Genomic DNA, 17,073 nt, shown 5'->3' on the forward strand with positions numbered 1-17,073 from the left:
CAAATTCAGCTAATTGTAAGTGCTTCCATTAGTTACTCTCAGGAATCAGAGTAAAGTTCAATGAGGACAAAGAAATGTGGAATCTACCTTGAAATATGAATGCTGAAATGGAACATTCAATGGCAATCACAATTTGAATTCAAATTATTAACAAAGAGTTTGCAACATTACAACATTATCTAAAGCTTTCAAACTTTTTTAATGTTATCTGAAAGTAACATATTTACATCATAGTGTGTTTCTGTTGTAAAGCTAGGCATATAAATTATGCATGTGAGTTATTTCATCCCATGTCCTACATTCCTCAGCTACCATAAATCTCACAGCAACTATGCAAAATCGCAAATAATCATGTCTTGGCTCTCCTGTAAAATATTTTAGTGGCAAACTAAGTGGCCTGTCAAACATAATACAATATTAAAAACATCTTGTTGCACTCTCTTGTAGGACCATGTTTGATATCTTCTTGCTATTACTTTGTGTTTTTATACGCTGGGTAGAATTGTCCTGTGTGTAGAGCTACTTTGTTCTAGTCTATAAATCAGAAAAAAAAATACCTCATTCATCAGATCTAATCTGCTGTTTTCTCTTTTCAAATGGAAGGAAATGTTCTCTCCAGCAGGACTGAAGGCTTGATAAGACACCGATGACCAGGCACTGGGTGAACATGTAGGTCTGTCCATGGATTTGCCTCAGATTGCATTTTCAAAAATGTACATAGATTTGACTATGTTGTCTTCCTATGGGGTAGAGAGGGATTATTTGGATAAGGTAACGCTATATGTCCTGTGATAAATCAATCAGAGTGTGGTAAAATCATGACTAAGGATTTACCTTTTGGCAACATTCAATAAATTCATCAATGGTGATCACACCATTCTGGTTTTTGTCCATTTTCTGGAAAGGCAGAAAAAACAGAAAGAGCAGAGAGAGCTTTAACTTTAACTGCTCCATATGGAATCTGATATCAATATCAGCCATGACATAGGTTCTTCTTTAATGGTTATGGTTATGTGATTTGTCAGACGCTTTTGTCCAAAGCGACTTACAAATAAAAACAATACAATAGTTAAAATGAACAGTGAACAGTTTTAAAATGTTGGTAAGACTACATTAAAGAATAGCAATAATAAACAAAAATGTCAATGCAATCAATAGCCTAATGATGTAAAATAATGATGAATGAAATAAACAAATACTATAATATACAAACCATAACTTATAAGAAATGCTGAACAGATATGCCTTTAGTCCCCTCTTGAAAGACCCAAACCTATCACAGGAACGGAGAGCACTGGGTAACTCATTCCACCAACAAGGAACCATTGAGGAAAAGTCTTGAATTTGACTTTTTAGCGTTTATGGCTGGTCGACACAACAGACGCTCATCAGACCGTAGAGGGTGAATGGGGATGTACAGCTTTATGATATCGATCTGATATTCCTAGTGTTGTGAAGGACAAACCAACTGGATTTTGCAATTGAGGCTACATGCTCAGAGAAGTTAAGTCGGTCATCAATTATGACGCCCAAGTTACACAAGTTACCAAGACCCTACATAGTTACGGTCAGTGAAGATGAGTCAAGCTGAATATTAATCTGTTGGGGAATAGCTGTTTTAGCTGGAAACCCCAAAAGCTCCATTTTTGAGAGATTAAACTGAAGATGCCGATCTTTCATCCAGACTGAAATATCCTTAAAACATGCGGAAAGAAATGCGGCAAGAAATCCGATGGGAAACGGTAGAAGAATGCGGCAAGAAATCCGATGGGAAACGGTAGAATCCTCAGGTGGGAAAGACAGGTAAAGTTGAGTGTCGTCCACATAGCAGTGATAGTCAAATTCATGGGAGCAAATGGTCTCACCCAAGGATATGATGTAAATAGAGAAAAGTAGGGGCCATAATACTGATCCCTGAGGCACACCTGTGGTGAGGTCATGAGACTTTGATACCTGTCCCTGCCAGGGCAAATATTTTAAGATGACATATGTGATTACTTTTTAATCAAATCTATAAAAAGCACTATACATATGTATGTGTATATACTCTTTTGATCCCGTGAGGGAAATTTGGTCTCTGCATTTATCCCAATCCGTGAATTAGTGAAACACACTCAGCACACAGTGAAGTGAAGCACACACTAATCCCGGCGCAGTGAGCTGCCTGCAACAACATTGGCGCTCGGGGAGCAGTGAGGGGTTAGGTGCCTTGCTCAAGGGCACTTCAGCCGTGCCTACTGGTCGGGGTTCGAACCGGCAACCCTCCGGTTACAAGTCCGAAGCGCTAACCAGTAGGCCACATAATTACATCATTTAAGCTCACTATCTCACTCACTCAACTTTCTTCCCACAAAATAAAATGAATAAAATTACATCACCTGAAAGAAAATCTCTGTGTGTTGTCTCGCTGTGTCCTCTGAGAGTCTGGGATTTAGTGACGTTCCCATCATGTCATATATTGCTTTCATGATGTCCAACATTTCCTAAATGTACAACACATCCATTACGTAATGTTAATTCAAAAAGCATATGAAGGTAGCTGGAAAAGAAGCTGCTAGTCATCCAAATACTAAACAGACTTCAAAACAAATTTATTGACAAGGCTAAACGATTTCTAACCTCTTTTGATATGCATCCATCGTTATTAATGTCATATAAGTTGAACACCCACGTAAGCTTTTCTTCCACTGGTCCTCGTAGCAGCGCAGAAAGACCCAAACTGAAGTCCTGCAGTCACACCAGTCACAGAGAAGTGTTTTTGTCCTCCTTATTATTATTAATGGATAAACTCGCACTGAAGACATGCCATTATTTACAGAACACCAGATCCATTAAAGTCAGTTCTAATTTTGCTTGCCCTTGCTGCTCACTTTTGATCGATTAATCCACCGACTCTAGCCTCATTTGTACCACATTTATTGAATAATATGGACAATAATATTTTGACAATTAAAGGATGTAATGACCTGTTGTTATCTTGACATTTCTGTTTGCTATTAAAAACAAACTATAGGCTATAATCTAGCCACCTAGCCGAGTGGCGTTTTAAATAGCAAAGATGCATATCATATGGTTCATGTTACGTTTAACTTAAGGAGAACGAATCATTGAAGACTCACTAATTCGATTCTACGAAGGCAAAGTAAGTATAGGCTAGCACTGTTTGGCCATGCCAACTAGGTGAGTGCAGGGCAGCTGATAACCAACCTGAACTTGTAAATGACGAGAAGAGCATAACTCCACCATCTCTTTGGCATTGTTGCCTTTATGACTTCCTTATAACTTTCTTATACCAAATAGGGAATGCAAACATTGCCCAGCCCTGGAACTCTCTCGTAACGTTCAAGTGAGATCTGTGCATGAAGGAGAGTGAGAGGATGTCTGTGTCCTGCTTGTATGTTTGATAAATAGATCCATCTCATTTCAAGGTTTTAATGCACGATCGGAATACTGTAAACTATAAATACATTCCGCGTTATAGACTTTTTTTTTAAATAAGTGTTGTACCTAATGACGCCACTGGGTTATAGTATATACTCACCTCAAAATTGACAAACCCAGTTTGGTTCCTGTCAAAAGCTCTAAAGAGAAAATGTGCGTAGTTTGATGAATCTGAAACAGTTGGAGAATGAGTCAACTTGTAGACGTGGAAAAATGTAGCAAATCTCAAGAAGATGCAATTATGTTTACAAACCATTAACAGTATTGTAAAAAAAAAATCATGCTAACCTCCATGAGGGAAAAAATTACTATAGATGTTTTTAAAAGTGTCTTCATTAACAAGACCATTTGGACATTCCTATAAAATAACAGAACAGAAAACAGAACAGAAAACAGAACATGTCACTGTAGGCCTACTACTGTTGAAGTGGAAAGCCACTGTACTGATATATTGACACTGATATGTGACACGGTAGAAAACAGACAAAGCAAGGTGGAGATGTGGACAGGAGATAAGGGTGTTTGGCCTACGTTTTTGAATCCTCTATAGAGGATCTGCAGTTCTCTCTTGGTAAAGTGGGTCTGGGCCAGCAGGCAGTCTATGGTCTCAGGTCTATGTCTCTGAGCTGCCTGCTCCTGCTCCTCAGCAACGGTGTCTGGAGCACAGTAAAACACAACATTACCTGCAACTGATGGACCCATGACTGGCCACTCACATTCACAAAATCTGTGCAATCGAAGTTGTAGTTGACCTCATTATGCATTGAAAAATAAATATGTATGTATACACACACACAAAAGTGGTGTGAAGGGAAAAGTATAAGTATACTCTTTTGATCCCGTGAGGGAAATTTGGTCTCTGCATTTATCCCAATCTGTGAATTAGTGAAACAGACACAGCACACAGTGTACACACAGTGAGGTGAAGCACACACTAATCCCAGCGCAGTGAGCTGCCTGCACCAACAGCAGCGCTCGAGGAGCAGTGAGGGGTTAGGTGCCTTGCTCAAGGGCACTTCAGCCGTGCCTACTGGTCAGGGTTCAAACCGGCAACCCTCTGGTTACAGGTCCAAAGTGCTAACCAGTAGGCCACGGCTGCCCCAACAAACACAGCAATAATGGCTCCTGAAGAGTGAAAACGTGGTGTTAAAAATGTCCAAAAGAGGGAGCTATTGAGATCAAAAAGTCAATAGTAAAGTAGAGTAAAGTAATACCAAGGCAATCCATCTGCATCACAATGTCCTTGTCTAATGGAATGAGGGTATAAGGGTACCTGTCAGTCACCTGGGTCCCCTGTGGTCTATATGTGTGTGTGTGTGTGTGTGTTTGTATGCATAGGGGTTGGCAGTATTCTGAGTAAGTCATAAGCTGAGTGGCGTAAGATGCATAGGGGTCGGCAGAAGCAGGTTGGATACACCTTGTTATTTGTTTACTTTACAACGTTCCAAATCCCTGTGAAAACGGATAAATATTTCAATCACATCAGAACCCATACTCCAACTTAACAACACAACAATAAAGTGGAAGGCAAAAGCAAGTTGATTTAGTGCATTTCATACGCAGAGGCAATTAAATGTGCTTTACATAAACGAAAGCTCAACATAACGAACAGCTTAAACAAAAATAGAGAATAGCTTGAGAAATACATCACATTAAAACGAATAACTACAAGAAAAAGAAATAATAGAAACACTAAGAAATTAATAATAAAAACAGTATGGAAGTATCATGATTGTGTGTTTGTATAATTGAAGACCTAAAGGGAAACTGAAACTCCAGTTTAACAGCCCTTCATTGTCATCTATGTATATCTGCACCAAAATATTCTTACTTCACCACTCAGTAAAATTAGGGGTAAAATAAGACATAAATACTCAATAATAAATACATGTGATTATACTGTATAATACATGACCAGTGTCATTTTCATTTTTGGATGACATCGAGTGTAGGCAGGAAAACATCTTATCATGGCGTCCCAAATAACAATGTAAGCCTTGATTCGATGAACTACCCACAACACCACATCCAGAGAAAGTGTGAAGGATTATAACCTGGTAAAGGCACTGGCTTATGGAGCAAGGGAGAGGTGTTTTTCCAGGTGAAAGAGGTCTAACTTCATGGCACAAGGGGATCTTATCTCTCGTTCATTTTAATGAGCTTGTTTAAATATTCACCACCACACCTCTTTTGAGCAGGTAACTGAATCAGTTTCACCAAAGTGCCTCAACTCATGTTAAGCCATTGGCCCACTTTGCAGGGCTCAGTGATGACAAATAATCCCCATCATCCACTGGGGCCTGGGCCACAGAACTCCACTCATGAGGAGACTGTTCACAATGTTTGGCTTGGAGAATGTAGTTCTGTCTGTCAAATAAAAAAGGCTTCATTAACCATTTACTGTGTTTGCTATTGGATGAGCAAATACTCTGAGAAAAAAGAACTGAGGAAAAAATCTCTCACCTACTTCAGTCACCCACACTCAAATCCTTCTCTAGGTGTATGGTGACAAACCAGTGTGCTTTAAATGCCAGAATTCATACATATTAATGCAGCTTACTCAATTTCAGTTTTATGAGGACTCCATCTCCTGAAGCACATATCACTCTGCTCTGGTGACATTTCAAACTGATAGAATATGTAGAAATATGCGTGACAAGATAAGACTGGTTTTATGAAGCCTTCAAAATGTTATTACCTGAATAATTCATGCAGGAATTAAAGGGGAGTGATTCAACTTATGAGGTAGTAATGAAGACTGAAGATTTAATTGTCTGTCAATGCCGCTACATGTGATTAGTGTGTTCGTTGAGATGCAAAGGGAGTCACTTTCCCATAATTTTCGTACCCTAAATCATAACATAATCTTTACAACTGCCGCCTGACTGACCAACTTCGAAACTCACAACACAACTCACAACCAGTGCCATGTAATCGCAAGGTGAAGACAGAGAAAACAGATTTGCTTTCTGAGATGCAAACAAGCAGCTGAGATACCCTGAGAGGTCCAGATCGTATCAGGCTTTGGTCACTCTATCCTACATCAGTAGCAGCCAAAAGGGGCTCAGCCTTTGTCCAGCAGTTGGTTCCAAAGGCCACAGCCTGCGTGTTGTAGGGTATACACAGCTCTGGTTACTTCTCATGTCTGCCCCCACTGGATTCACACACCTAATGAAGGCATAAAGTTTTGTTTGGTACATTTGGGACATTTTTTATAAAACAATGAGTCCCACTGAAGAGTTTGTGTAACTGATTTAAAATTGACCAAATAGGGAAAACATATAGTATAGAATAGTGTTGTGTGTAATGTCAGCCGAGTCCCTTTCATCACCTGTGGTACAGAGTGTAACTCTGTAGCCTTGATGAAAACTGCCCTGTTGAAATCTGTAACATAAGTCAGCCATATGAAACTCTTCAGTGGACTTAGTGTATGATATATCTTATAGTACAGTGGACTTAGTGTATGATATATCTTATAGTACAGGAAAAGTTTCGCTGTTCAGTGTACTGGATGATTTTATATCAGCAATACAGAACAATATTTAATAGATGACTTGTCAATCAAGGGATTTCTTTCCAGTATGCTGAAACATACAGTACTAGTGTGTGTGTGTGTGTGTGTGTGTGTGTGTGTGTGTGTGTGTGTGTGTGTGTGTGTGTGTGTGTGTGTGTGTGTGTGAGAGAGAGAGAGAGAGAGAGAGAGAGAGAGAGAGAGAGAGTGATTAGCTAGCTCAAAGCACAAGACTGCAGTGTTGTGCTTTGCTGTCCCAGACGGCTGGTGCAATACCCATGTTTAGACTACTCATGACAGCCTCTTTTAAGCCAAACCATTATCAAGACAGTCCTACTCAAGCATCAAAGTGTCAACTGTTTAAGATCATCTTATATGTATGACATAGTGTGTACAAATTGCAATGATTCTTCCCCTTGGTCAATAAGCATATTATACATATAGTTTAACTGAAATCGCTTAAGTTCATCTACAGCAGCAGACAGCAGACACATTTGAGCTTCATCTATACGGATAACTCGTTGAAACAATGGGCTGCTGGACTGTGGAACTATTCATAGTGAATGTCTTTCAATTGAGCAGCAGACCTCGCAGCTGTGGTGTATATTGGGAAAGGGCAGAGCCTACGAGACGAATAAATCAAAAATAGTTTACATCATAGAAGCCAAACAGGGGATCATTTGACGAGGAAGAGACACATAATTACATTATTTTAAATAACCGTGTGCCATCAAATACAACTGTCCAATGCAACAAGTAGGCCTATTGATTATACTGCAAAATGACCACAAACTAAGTTTGTGAAATATTAAAATTCCACTCAGAATAAAGAACCAATCCACAGGTGAACATTTCCATTCAGATACAGATTGTGCAATGAGTAAGTGGACTGATTGGTTGTAAATTCTGAAAAAAAACATATAGTATAGAATATATCATAATCAAATTAAACCACCAGCTAATAATAGGCCTGAACTACTGGGACTTAATCATGCCAACTATCGAGGGTATGAGGAGAATGCATGTCATCTAATGATTAGCATTCAAATTACTTAATATAATGACAGTGCCACCAAATACGCCTCGGATATTGCATTCTTAATGAGCTAAGTGGTACTTCTGGCTGGGAGCAGTGCATCTAGGGACTGTCCACAAAATCTTATGTCCATGCAGAAGAAAGCTGTATCATTAAGAGAATGTTTTTGCCTTTTTTTACGTTAAAAGAAAATGTAATTCTTTTTTTGTTTTTGATCTTACTGATAAGTGAAACACAGATGTATAAAAATACAAACAGGACATTTCAGTAATAGAATGAGAAGCCAGAGTGTTACAACATTGAATTCCCATAAAAGTATGATGTACCTATCTCTTTACCACCTCCTCAATAATGCCTTCCTTCCCTGTCCCCACCCCCACCCCTGGGGTCAGCAGTGGACCTTCTTTGAAGCATTGCTGCCCATAGGAGAGTCACCTGAGCTGCTTAGCCTTATTTGTATTTAATGTATGGCCACAGTATAGGTGACAGCATGCCCAACTGTCACAAGGCAAGTAGTAAGCAGTGGCAGGGAAGAATGTATAGAAAAGTATAGCTTACTCCACATTTGTATATGATTTTCTTGATGGTCACAGAGATGGCAGATCTCTCATTAGGCTATGATGTAATGTATAGCCTGTAGGCTACAACATACACAGTTATTCCTAGAACTAAAGTGTTCCAAATTCAAGGTGCAGCCTCATTACAGAACTACAAACCTATACCTGAAAAGGGATGACGCCAGTAATTACAGTAAACTGATATAGTAGACTATATCAGATGATTTGTGCAACCTATCTGATCTTCAATGACCGAATTAATTAATGGCCTGATTAATGTTTGGCTTTGAATCTTTGAGGCTACAAGATGCGCTACTGTCATTCATGAAAACCAACTGTCCAACACAAAACGGATTTAAAATCAGTATGCCATTAAACAGTGATGCTAGACTATTTAAAGGATAACAGACATTAAAAGGCAACCGTCGTGATAACAAGTTAATTTAGCCTACCTGAACTGAGTGTCCCAGTAATAAACCTGACGACGTTCTGACCGAATTTCAGGATCTGGCGTTTGCACTTCTTCCTCCGACTGCTCATCTTTACGGTTCAGTTGTCAAAGATTCACCTGTTGCCAAGAATTTTTTCTTGGATGTTGAATGTTTAACTCTACGTGCCGTTAAACTTTCTGTCAGCTTGTGTGCCCCTACAACACACACTGACACATCACAGACTCAAACCCAGCACGTGTGGCTGTTTCTTTTCCCTCCCCATCTCGAGTAGGCTACAGCGCCAACTCGCCCATGTGGAAGGTGATAAATGAGACAGTCATTATAAAGAACAGCTTAGCTACAATGGCAAACTTGACATATTGGATGCTGTGTGTGATATAACCATAGGATATAACTAATATCCTTGAGAACAAAACGGAATCGATGCCAGAATGAGCTTTCATTTTTGACATTATGCGAAAGTAGGCTAGTTAACTCTTCTGTGCTTTTTGTATTGCACGGCTTCAGAACAACAGGCTAATTTGTTAATTATTTTAGATAATGCTTTATCCTTCACCATCCTAGTGGAACGCTCTGTTAAACAGAGCGACTACAGTAGGCTATCTAGGATGAAGGTTAGCTGAAAGAAGGAAAACTCAAGACAAGTGAGGTAAGCCATCCATCAAGCAGGAGTTTCGGTATTGATCTCATTTAATCACATATCCATTATCATCACAATTTAATGCACAGTGTAGGCTATTTTTAAATCAAACATGAACGTTCTCATCATATTTTCTTTCGATGGCACAAGAAACCACTCTTAAATGAACAGAAATATCTTTTGAAGATGTGTCTCAATTTTCCGTTTTCTAATGAGGCACTGGCACATGTTTTTCACATTCCAAATGAGTTACGTTTGAAGTTGGTAAACTTGGTTATATTTTTATAGCACACAGACAGTAACCATTAGCATATAATAATAATAATAATAATAATAATAATATAAAAAACGTATAGCACTTTTCAATCAAAAGATGACACTAGATAAATAAATGCTATGCTTAAGAGAAAAATACAACCATTGCTGTGTCTAAGGGTGCGTCAAATTCAATCTGACACTCTGGGGACCTCGAATTTACGAAGTGTGCTCGGAGTGGGAATTTAGCATGGCAAGAAGATATTGAATATAATGAGGAGTCGTTAGAAAAACACAGTTGGAGATACTGCAAGTGACTCGGGATAGTAGCCTAACCTATGTTGTGATGATCTGACAAACAAGGTCAAAAACAGTTAACCCAAGCAAACTGTTTTGGTTATTTAGTTAGAGTGGATATATTGCAATAGGCCTATATCCTATTTGTCTTTTCATCTGTACAAATCTAAAGGTAAGAACATGTAAACAAAAATGTGAGTGTTGAAATTGTGACGACCACCAGCGCCCCCTCAGGCCTTCTCCTGTCTGTGCACGCGACGGCTGGGCCTGGTTACCATTATTGCACATGTGGGGGACCGTGGGGCTATAGACCCTTTCAAGAGAGTTTATTTACAAAATTAACAGTTTTTAAAAAGTTAAGCCTGCATTAAAGGAATTATCCGGAGTAAAATGCACTTTAGATCAATTTACGGATGATTGGGAGTAGGCCTACATACGTTGAGTTGACATCAAAATCATGTCATTCGGATATGTTTTGAGAAAGTTCGATTTTACCGTTGTTAGTCAAAACTCGTTAGCGTGGAAGTGAGAAGGGCATATTATTTCGCCACTACAAAACGCTATTTTTATGCCTCTTCTACAGTTCCAAACAACATTACACTTACGTGGCAGTGAGTAGAGGGTCCCTAAAGCCAAACCGAAGTATCCCGAGGTCTTTATGTGGTCGGATAGAGAGTCCAGAATGAATTTCATCAAGCCAGTACCTTTCCGGAAATGTTGCCATCTTTGCTGTCATCTTTAGGGGAAAGTCCGTAGGAGTCGATTGCCAAGTGTGGAGTAACACGCTCTTGAAATTCACAATTTCAGACCGTTTGAGCTATCGACGCGGTTCCAACTCCAAAACTTCAGGCCCAAACCGGTGTAGCTTGCTTGTTACTTTCGTGTCGCTGGCCCTTGTCGTTTTCGCGTTATTCCCGTTTTTCAGCGTTTTTTGGGCCCATTGAAATGAATGGCGGAATGTTCAAGGATTCTAATTTCGATTATGACATCACAGCTCTAATTTTTCACATACCTCCGTGTGTCTTGTCACCGAGGAGGCAGCGAAATTGCTCCTCTTTGCCTGGACAAAACGTATCCAAGCACGGAAATCTTTGTGTTTCTTGTTTGGAAATCGATGGACCCGATGGCCAGACGAGTTGGAGTTGTTGCATCCAAAACAAACACAAGAATTCACCATTGTAACAACTCAAACCTACTCAACTAACAATAACGACAAGCTCTCTTTTCTCTTACCACCTCTCAGACTAGTAAACCCACAATGAGAAAAATAATTCAGTGGAAATGCATGGATTCCAGTTTCTTCCAGTAGCAGCAACTGGAATCCATGCATTTCCACTGAATTATTTTTGGAATCTGATCCCTTTATCATACCTGTTCATTCTTACTGCTGCTCGACTTTATCGCGACTAAATTCAAGATGGCTGCAAACGCTTAAACTTCGTGGAAGATACTGTCTGTATAAATCGTCTTGTAAGTAAACTACCAGTGCTTTTTCAAAGTTCTCAATGTCTTGTTTTAAATGTCAGGGCCCTCGGAAGTCTACCAATGAAGTGTGGAGATACATTGAGCCTTGTAAATGGGTGTAAAACAGTGATTTATTTGCATGGCTAGCCCGATGCCGGAGCACCACTATTGAAAAAGCTGTTGGTAGCATCGGCTAACTAGCGCCAGATTTTGGAGTGCAGGGGACAAGCCGAGATGGGCTATGAGACATACGTTCACACTCGGTATCATGTTTCAATACACTTTAGGTCAATATCACACCGGAATTCTCCTTTAAGCTTGCACCTGGCAGAGTTCTAAGCCATCTGGCAGAGCTCTAATGGGCTGGGCTGGGCTGTCTGTGTATAAGAAGGTGTGTGCATGTAAATTTGACCCGTATGTCCGATTTTCATAAATGAGGTACCGTTGGAATCCTTGGATGAGGCCGAGTTCCATGCCCCTGATCAAACCCACTCTTGCAGTTCCTCGGAACCGCAATTCTAGTTGGTAATAATAACACATTACTATGATTGTTTATGGTTGTTGACAATATGTTTGTTTTATCTCTTCATATGAAGGCATTTTGTATTATATTATTATGTTATTATTGTTGTTGTTATGTCCTGCATTAAATGTGCTATACAAATAAATTGACTTGACTAAAATAAATGTTAAAATCTTGAATGTGTGGATTCTACAGCGCTCCGCTCAAACCAAGGAGAGCACGACAGAGGACCAAGAATGATAGGATCTGTCGCAACTCTCAAGATCAAGCTGGAGAAAGAGAGAAACCTGAAGAAACAACTGTCATCTGGGCTAAACACCAGGTTGACCAAGAGAAACCACTCAGCTAACGTTAAAACTGCTAACACTGCTGAGAGAAGGGTGCAGGAAGAACAAGCTCCTAAAGAGAACTCAAGGAAAGACTGAAGTCTTCTCTGCAGGCTTTTCAAGTGAGGTGCAAGCCACACTGGGTGCTCCAGAAAGGCTGGGGACAAATCAACATGGATGACTCAGGCCGGAGAGAATCTTCGGCTTACTGAACCAGCCAGTGAAAAGGTGAATATGGAGGATACTCTGGCTGAGGAGGATCTTCTGGGAGGATCTTCTGAGGCTGGGTTGTGGCCTATGGCCAGATGTGGTTGGGAATGACCGAGCAAGATGGTCCTGTGCTTTGCAGCAACATGCCCATCATATACTGTAAAAAAGATTGTTATACCAAGTACAACAATATTTTCAATGGTGATTGTCATTGACGTTAAGTTGTCGTGTAGAACAAGGCTCAATCCATGTACAGCAAACCAGCACTTTGGTCATCTTCCATTGTTATTAAATGTCCTTAAATTGCATAAACTGATGCTGATATTGAGAAAATATGTTGAATGTTGCTGCATGTTTGAAGTGTTATTGTTGTTGTTGATGGCACAGCTGGCCCTGACTCCAGTTATCATTTCCCAGCTAAATGGGGCCTTGACCACCTGATTGCTTGGCCTAGCCAATGACCATGGGAACACCTCTAATTATAGTAAGCCTAAGATAATCTTAGTCAAATGTCATCGTTGGGTGACCAACTATACAAATATAAAAACAATTGACAATAACTAAAATAACTAGATGTACCGCATAGCGGTACAAAATATGACCGCCGCTCAGTCCTGTACATCCGTTCCGCGAAAATAAATCACACTTCAATTTGTCTCCATATTTTACTCCATCCCCACTCTTGAAACTTTTGTGTATGCTTGTTTGGCATGCCTGAGTGTGTGTGTATGGGCTGCACAGAAAGTAGCCTACTGGTGCTGAAAAGGTGAATAGATTGTAGAATAGCCAAAGAAGATGTAGCATTGTTATAAAACCTTTAAAATCTCTAAACAATCACAAGTAGGGCAGTTCATCATAGTTCATCCATTGCAACTGGATTGATGAAAGGTCACTTACACCTGTAGGTTACATTGTATTTGGGAAAAGCAAAAGGTATCAGCATAATGTTTATTTATTTATTTATTTATAAACAAAAACATCTCTGTCAGTTCCATGCCGTTTTCAACAGCTATCAAAAACAAAGGTCATTTTTGGATGGATGGATCTTTTGTGAATGTTTCTTCTTCTACATAAAACTGTAACTAACAAACTAGATCCTAATAGAAAGCTGTTAGCTTCCCTAAGCTACAGGTAGGCTTATAAGGTAGGCCTATTTACAACATAAATTGTCAATAGGCTAACCTGGCGACAAATAAAATCTCCTTTGGAAACCAATGGCTTACGCCTTACAGTATCAAGCGGACTTAAACTGCCATATCGTGGCGAAAAGTTGTAATAAAATTCACGCAGCTTCACGAGTCAAGCAAAGCGCGAATGAAGTAGCCACTTCTAAATGGGACCCACTACACAGTAGCTTAAGGTGTGTTGCTAAAGCAGCCATAATGAAATGAAGGTGTCATTGTTTGGATACTTCACACACCAGGGCCGTCACCATAGACATTGAGGGGGACGTGTCCCCCCCAATATTCAAATATGACCAAAATGTCCCCCTCCACCCAATATACGGACATAGAAAAATAAAGACAGAAAAAAACGTTATACTAGGCCTACAGGAAACCAACACGCACCACCATCAAACGTAAATAATGCAAAAATTAGTGACCTAGTGATGGTTCCAGAGTAGCCTACACCCTGAGTGGTTTGTCCTGGTGGTTTTCCGTTTTTCGTTAGTGACGTGCGCTATCAAAAGCTATTTATACCATTTACTGCGGTGAGGTAGGGCTGTCAACAATATCGCAGCTATACTGGTACAATTTTCACAAAACTTGTTGGAAAGGTGTAGCACAGGCTAAGGAAATCCCATACATTTTTGGGGCCGATCAGACTCAAAGGGAACTTTGAAACATTTTCCATATTAAGGTTTTGCACCTACGTCATAATGTCATGTGACCGTTTGTTTACAACTAGAGTGGTAGGCAAGAATGGTAGGCAAGGCACTGCAGAGAGTGGTAGGCAAGCCTACAACAGTCGGGTTGCATAGGCTACACATAGTTATAAATAGCTTCAAAATTGAAATTTTAATATCAAATATTGACCGGGATGCCGACCACTTGTGTAGGCCCTAACAGTTGGTTTTACAATAAGAAGCAAAAGGCGACGAATCGACCGTTTAGCCTACCTATCCCTCGTGGTTGTGGAGGATGATCGTTAGCAGCTGTGAAGTCTTTTATTTTCAAGATAGCCTAATGGTGTAGCCTACTGCCTACGAAGACGTAGGCTAAAATACAACTATCTACAGTCATCCAAAAATGAATTGCCAGAGACAGGCTATGAAGGGAAAAAAGTGCAGCATTTTAAACATGGCAAGATTATTTTTTACCGAACAGTTTGTTCTAATTTGTCTCGTGAAATACGTGCTTGTGGACATCAATCACCTATCTTCTGTCCTTCTATTTCAAGTTATCATGTGTGTCATTTGATTATATAATCACAACAAATGCTAATAAATGAAAACAGAATAGGCTTTTGTGCTATAGGCTAACGTTACAGGTCACTTAGGCTAACTCCCGTATGTCAAAATAAACTGTTTTGATCCTAATAGTTTAGCGATCACACACAACTTAACACAGCAACCTCAAACACCACTGTTGAACCTAGGCTACTGCTTCAGTCATGTAAGAAATAAGCAGTTTATGAATTATCTTTACCCGTTTAATCAAGTCCACATGACCAAAATAACAACATATTTAAAGGCTGAGCTAGCATAACAGCCTAATATAGGCGATGCTGCAATGGATAACTAATAAAAAGTTTCACACAATTAATGAACTTTATCACTCACATTCTGAGTTTTTCTGGGTGGTTATATATCCATGCAGATCGTCTTGGAATAAGCCATCGCTGTTATATGATATAATATCTTACAGGATTCATGACTAACGCCATTAATGTTATGATGCTGACTAACGCTGGCTATACCAGTAGCTTCTAGGCTACCGTTTTAAAGTCTACTGCCTACCAAAACCTGTCGCTGTTCAGTTGAAGTTAAATGATCAAATATTGTTTGATTTTGTGTCAGCTTTCAGAAGGAAGACATGTTCCTTTCTGGTCAAATTTCACAGCTTCTAAGAAAGGCTATCGTCTAAGAAAGGCTATCGTCTTCGTGTAAACCGAGTTTTGAACAGAGAAAAAAAGTTAGGCTACCATTAGGCTACATGCAGGTTCTCCGATACAGATCAATGCACCAAATCAGGGCGATTTTAGCGAAACAACGTTCCTGTGACAGGCTATCAAATATTGAACAATGGGATAACGTTTCATCATCACCTTTATTGATGCCTGAAATGTTGACAATGCTGAAATACAGAGATGTAGCCTACTGAGAGGCAGCTGCAGACAACGATGTTCAATGGGTTCAACTTGTCCCTTGCCTACCAGCTGGATGTAAACAAAGCTATAGAACCTAGAATACGTCACATGAAAAACGTTAATTGTAGCCTATTCTCGCAATGATAGCGAAGTGAAACTACAACAAAGTTGCTAGGATACGGGGACGCTGGCGAGACACGCCGCTCCGTCTGGCATCATGTTTTTGTTTGTTTTTATGTTATGTTCGTAATTTTATGTAATGTCATGTTTATTTTTTGTATTGATTTGTCTAGTTAAATGTTTTCTCTCTTTATTTACGTTATTTTTGATAGTTTTCGTGTTATTCTCTACTGCTTTCAAGTCGGCTGATGTTGTTAACGCTGCTGTCCATCGGGAGCTTGCTATGGCTAGCTTTTGCCCTGGGCCTCTTACATCCTTCAAATCCATCTGTGAGCCGGTACTGCACTTCGCTGTCTGGTCGAGGGGATTTCTCGGGACAGCAGCTGGAGCTACTCTGCGAAAGATCTGCCGAGGCCGCCGAGCTGTTTCTGACCTGTGAGTTGCCATGCCAACTGGAGTCTGGATTGAGCAGACTAACGTTAACGTTGAAGAACTCTGCATTACGGACCACCAAACTGTCGCTGTTATAGCAGCTAAGTCCACCGAGTTGCTGATCTACAAGATCGCTCACGACTTTCGGACTGGTTTGCTTCCAGTGATCTCCAGACTAACAAGGCCTAACGTTCACGTTATCTCCAGACTGCCAGTGAGTGTGAAGAACTTTGTTGGCGTTGCATCGGTTGTGGAGACACAGCTGTGCGCAGTTTCACGGGAGTCATCATTGTCCTTGGACATTTTCAGCCGGTTGGAAATTGGACTAATTTTATTTTTATTTATTCATTTGTTGTCTGTCTTGTATGTCTTGGTGTCACGGGTACGCTGGCGACTACGCCGCTCCGTCCGGCATCTTTTGCGTTTGTTATTTCTTAAATGTAGTTCTATGTCTTGGTGTCACGGGTACGCTGGTGACTACACCGCTCCGTCCGCTATTG

General features: G+C 40.0%; 1 protein-coding gene across 1 annotated transcript; it reads right to left on the reverse strand.

Annotated features, from left to right (window-relative positions):
• Positions 1-243: 243 nt before the first annotated feature.
• Positions 244-9,219, reverse strand: kcnip4b (potassium voltage-gated channel interacting protein 4b). Its single transcript, XM_048252330.1, has 8 exons — positions 8,998-9,219; positions 3,973-4,097; positions 3,730-3,799; positions 3,542-3,612; positions 2,620-2,727; positions 2,379-2,483; positions 835-897; positions 244-740 (listed from the first exon to the last, which is right to left on the reverse strand). Exons 1-8 carry the CDS (start codon positions 9,083-9,085, stop codon positions 693-695), a joined length of 678 nt encoding a protein of 225 aa, XP_048108287.1. The 5' UTR covers positions 9,086-9,219; the 3' UTR covers positions 244-692.
• Between the last annotated feature and the right edge of the window lie 7,854 nt (positions 9,220-17,073).

Source organism: Alosa alosa, chromosome 1 (assembly GCF_017589495.1).
Source record: "Alosa alosa isolate M-15738 ecotype Scorff River chromosome 1, AALO_Geno_1.1, whole genome shotgun sequence".
Lineage (NCBI taxonomy): Eukaryota > Metazoa > Chordata > Actinopteri > Clupeiformes > Clupeidae > Alosa > Alosa alosa.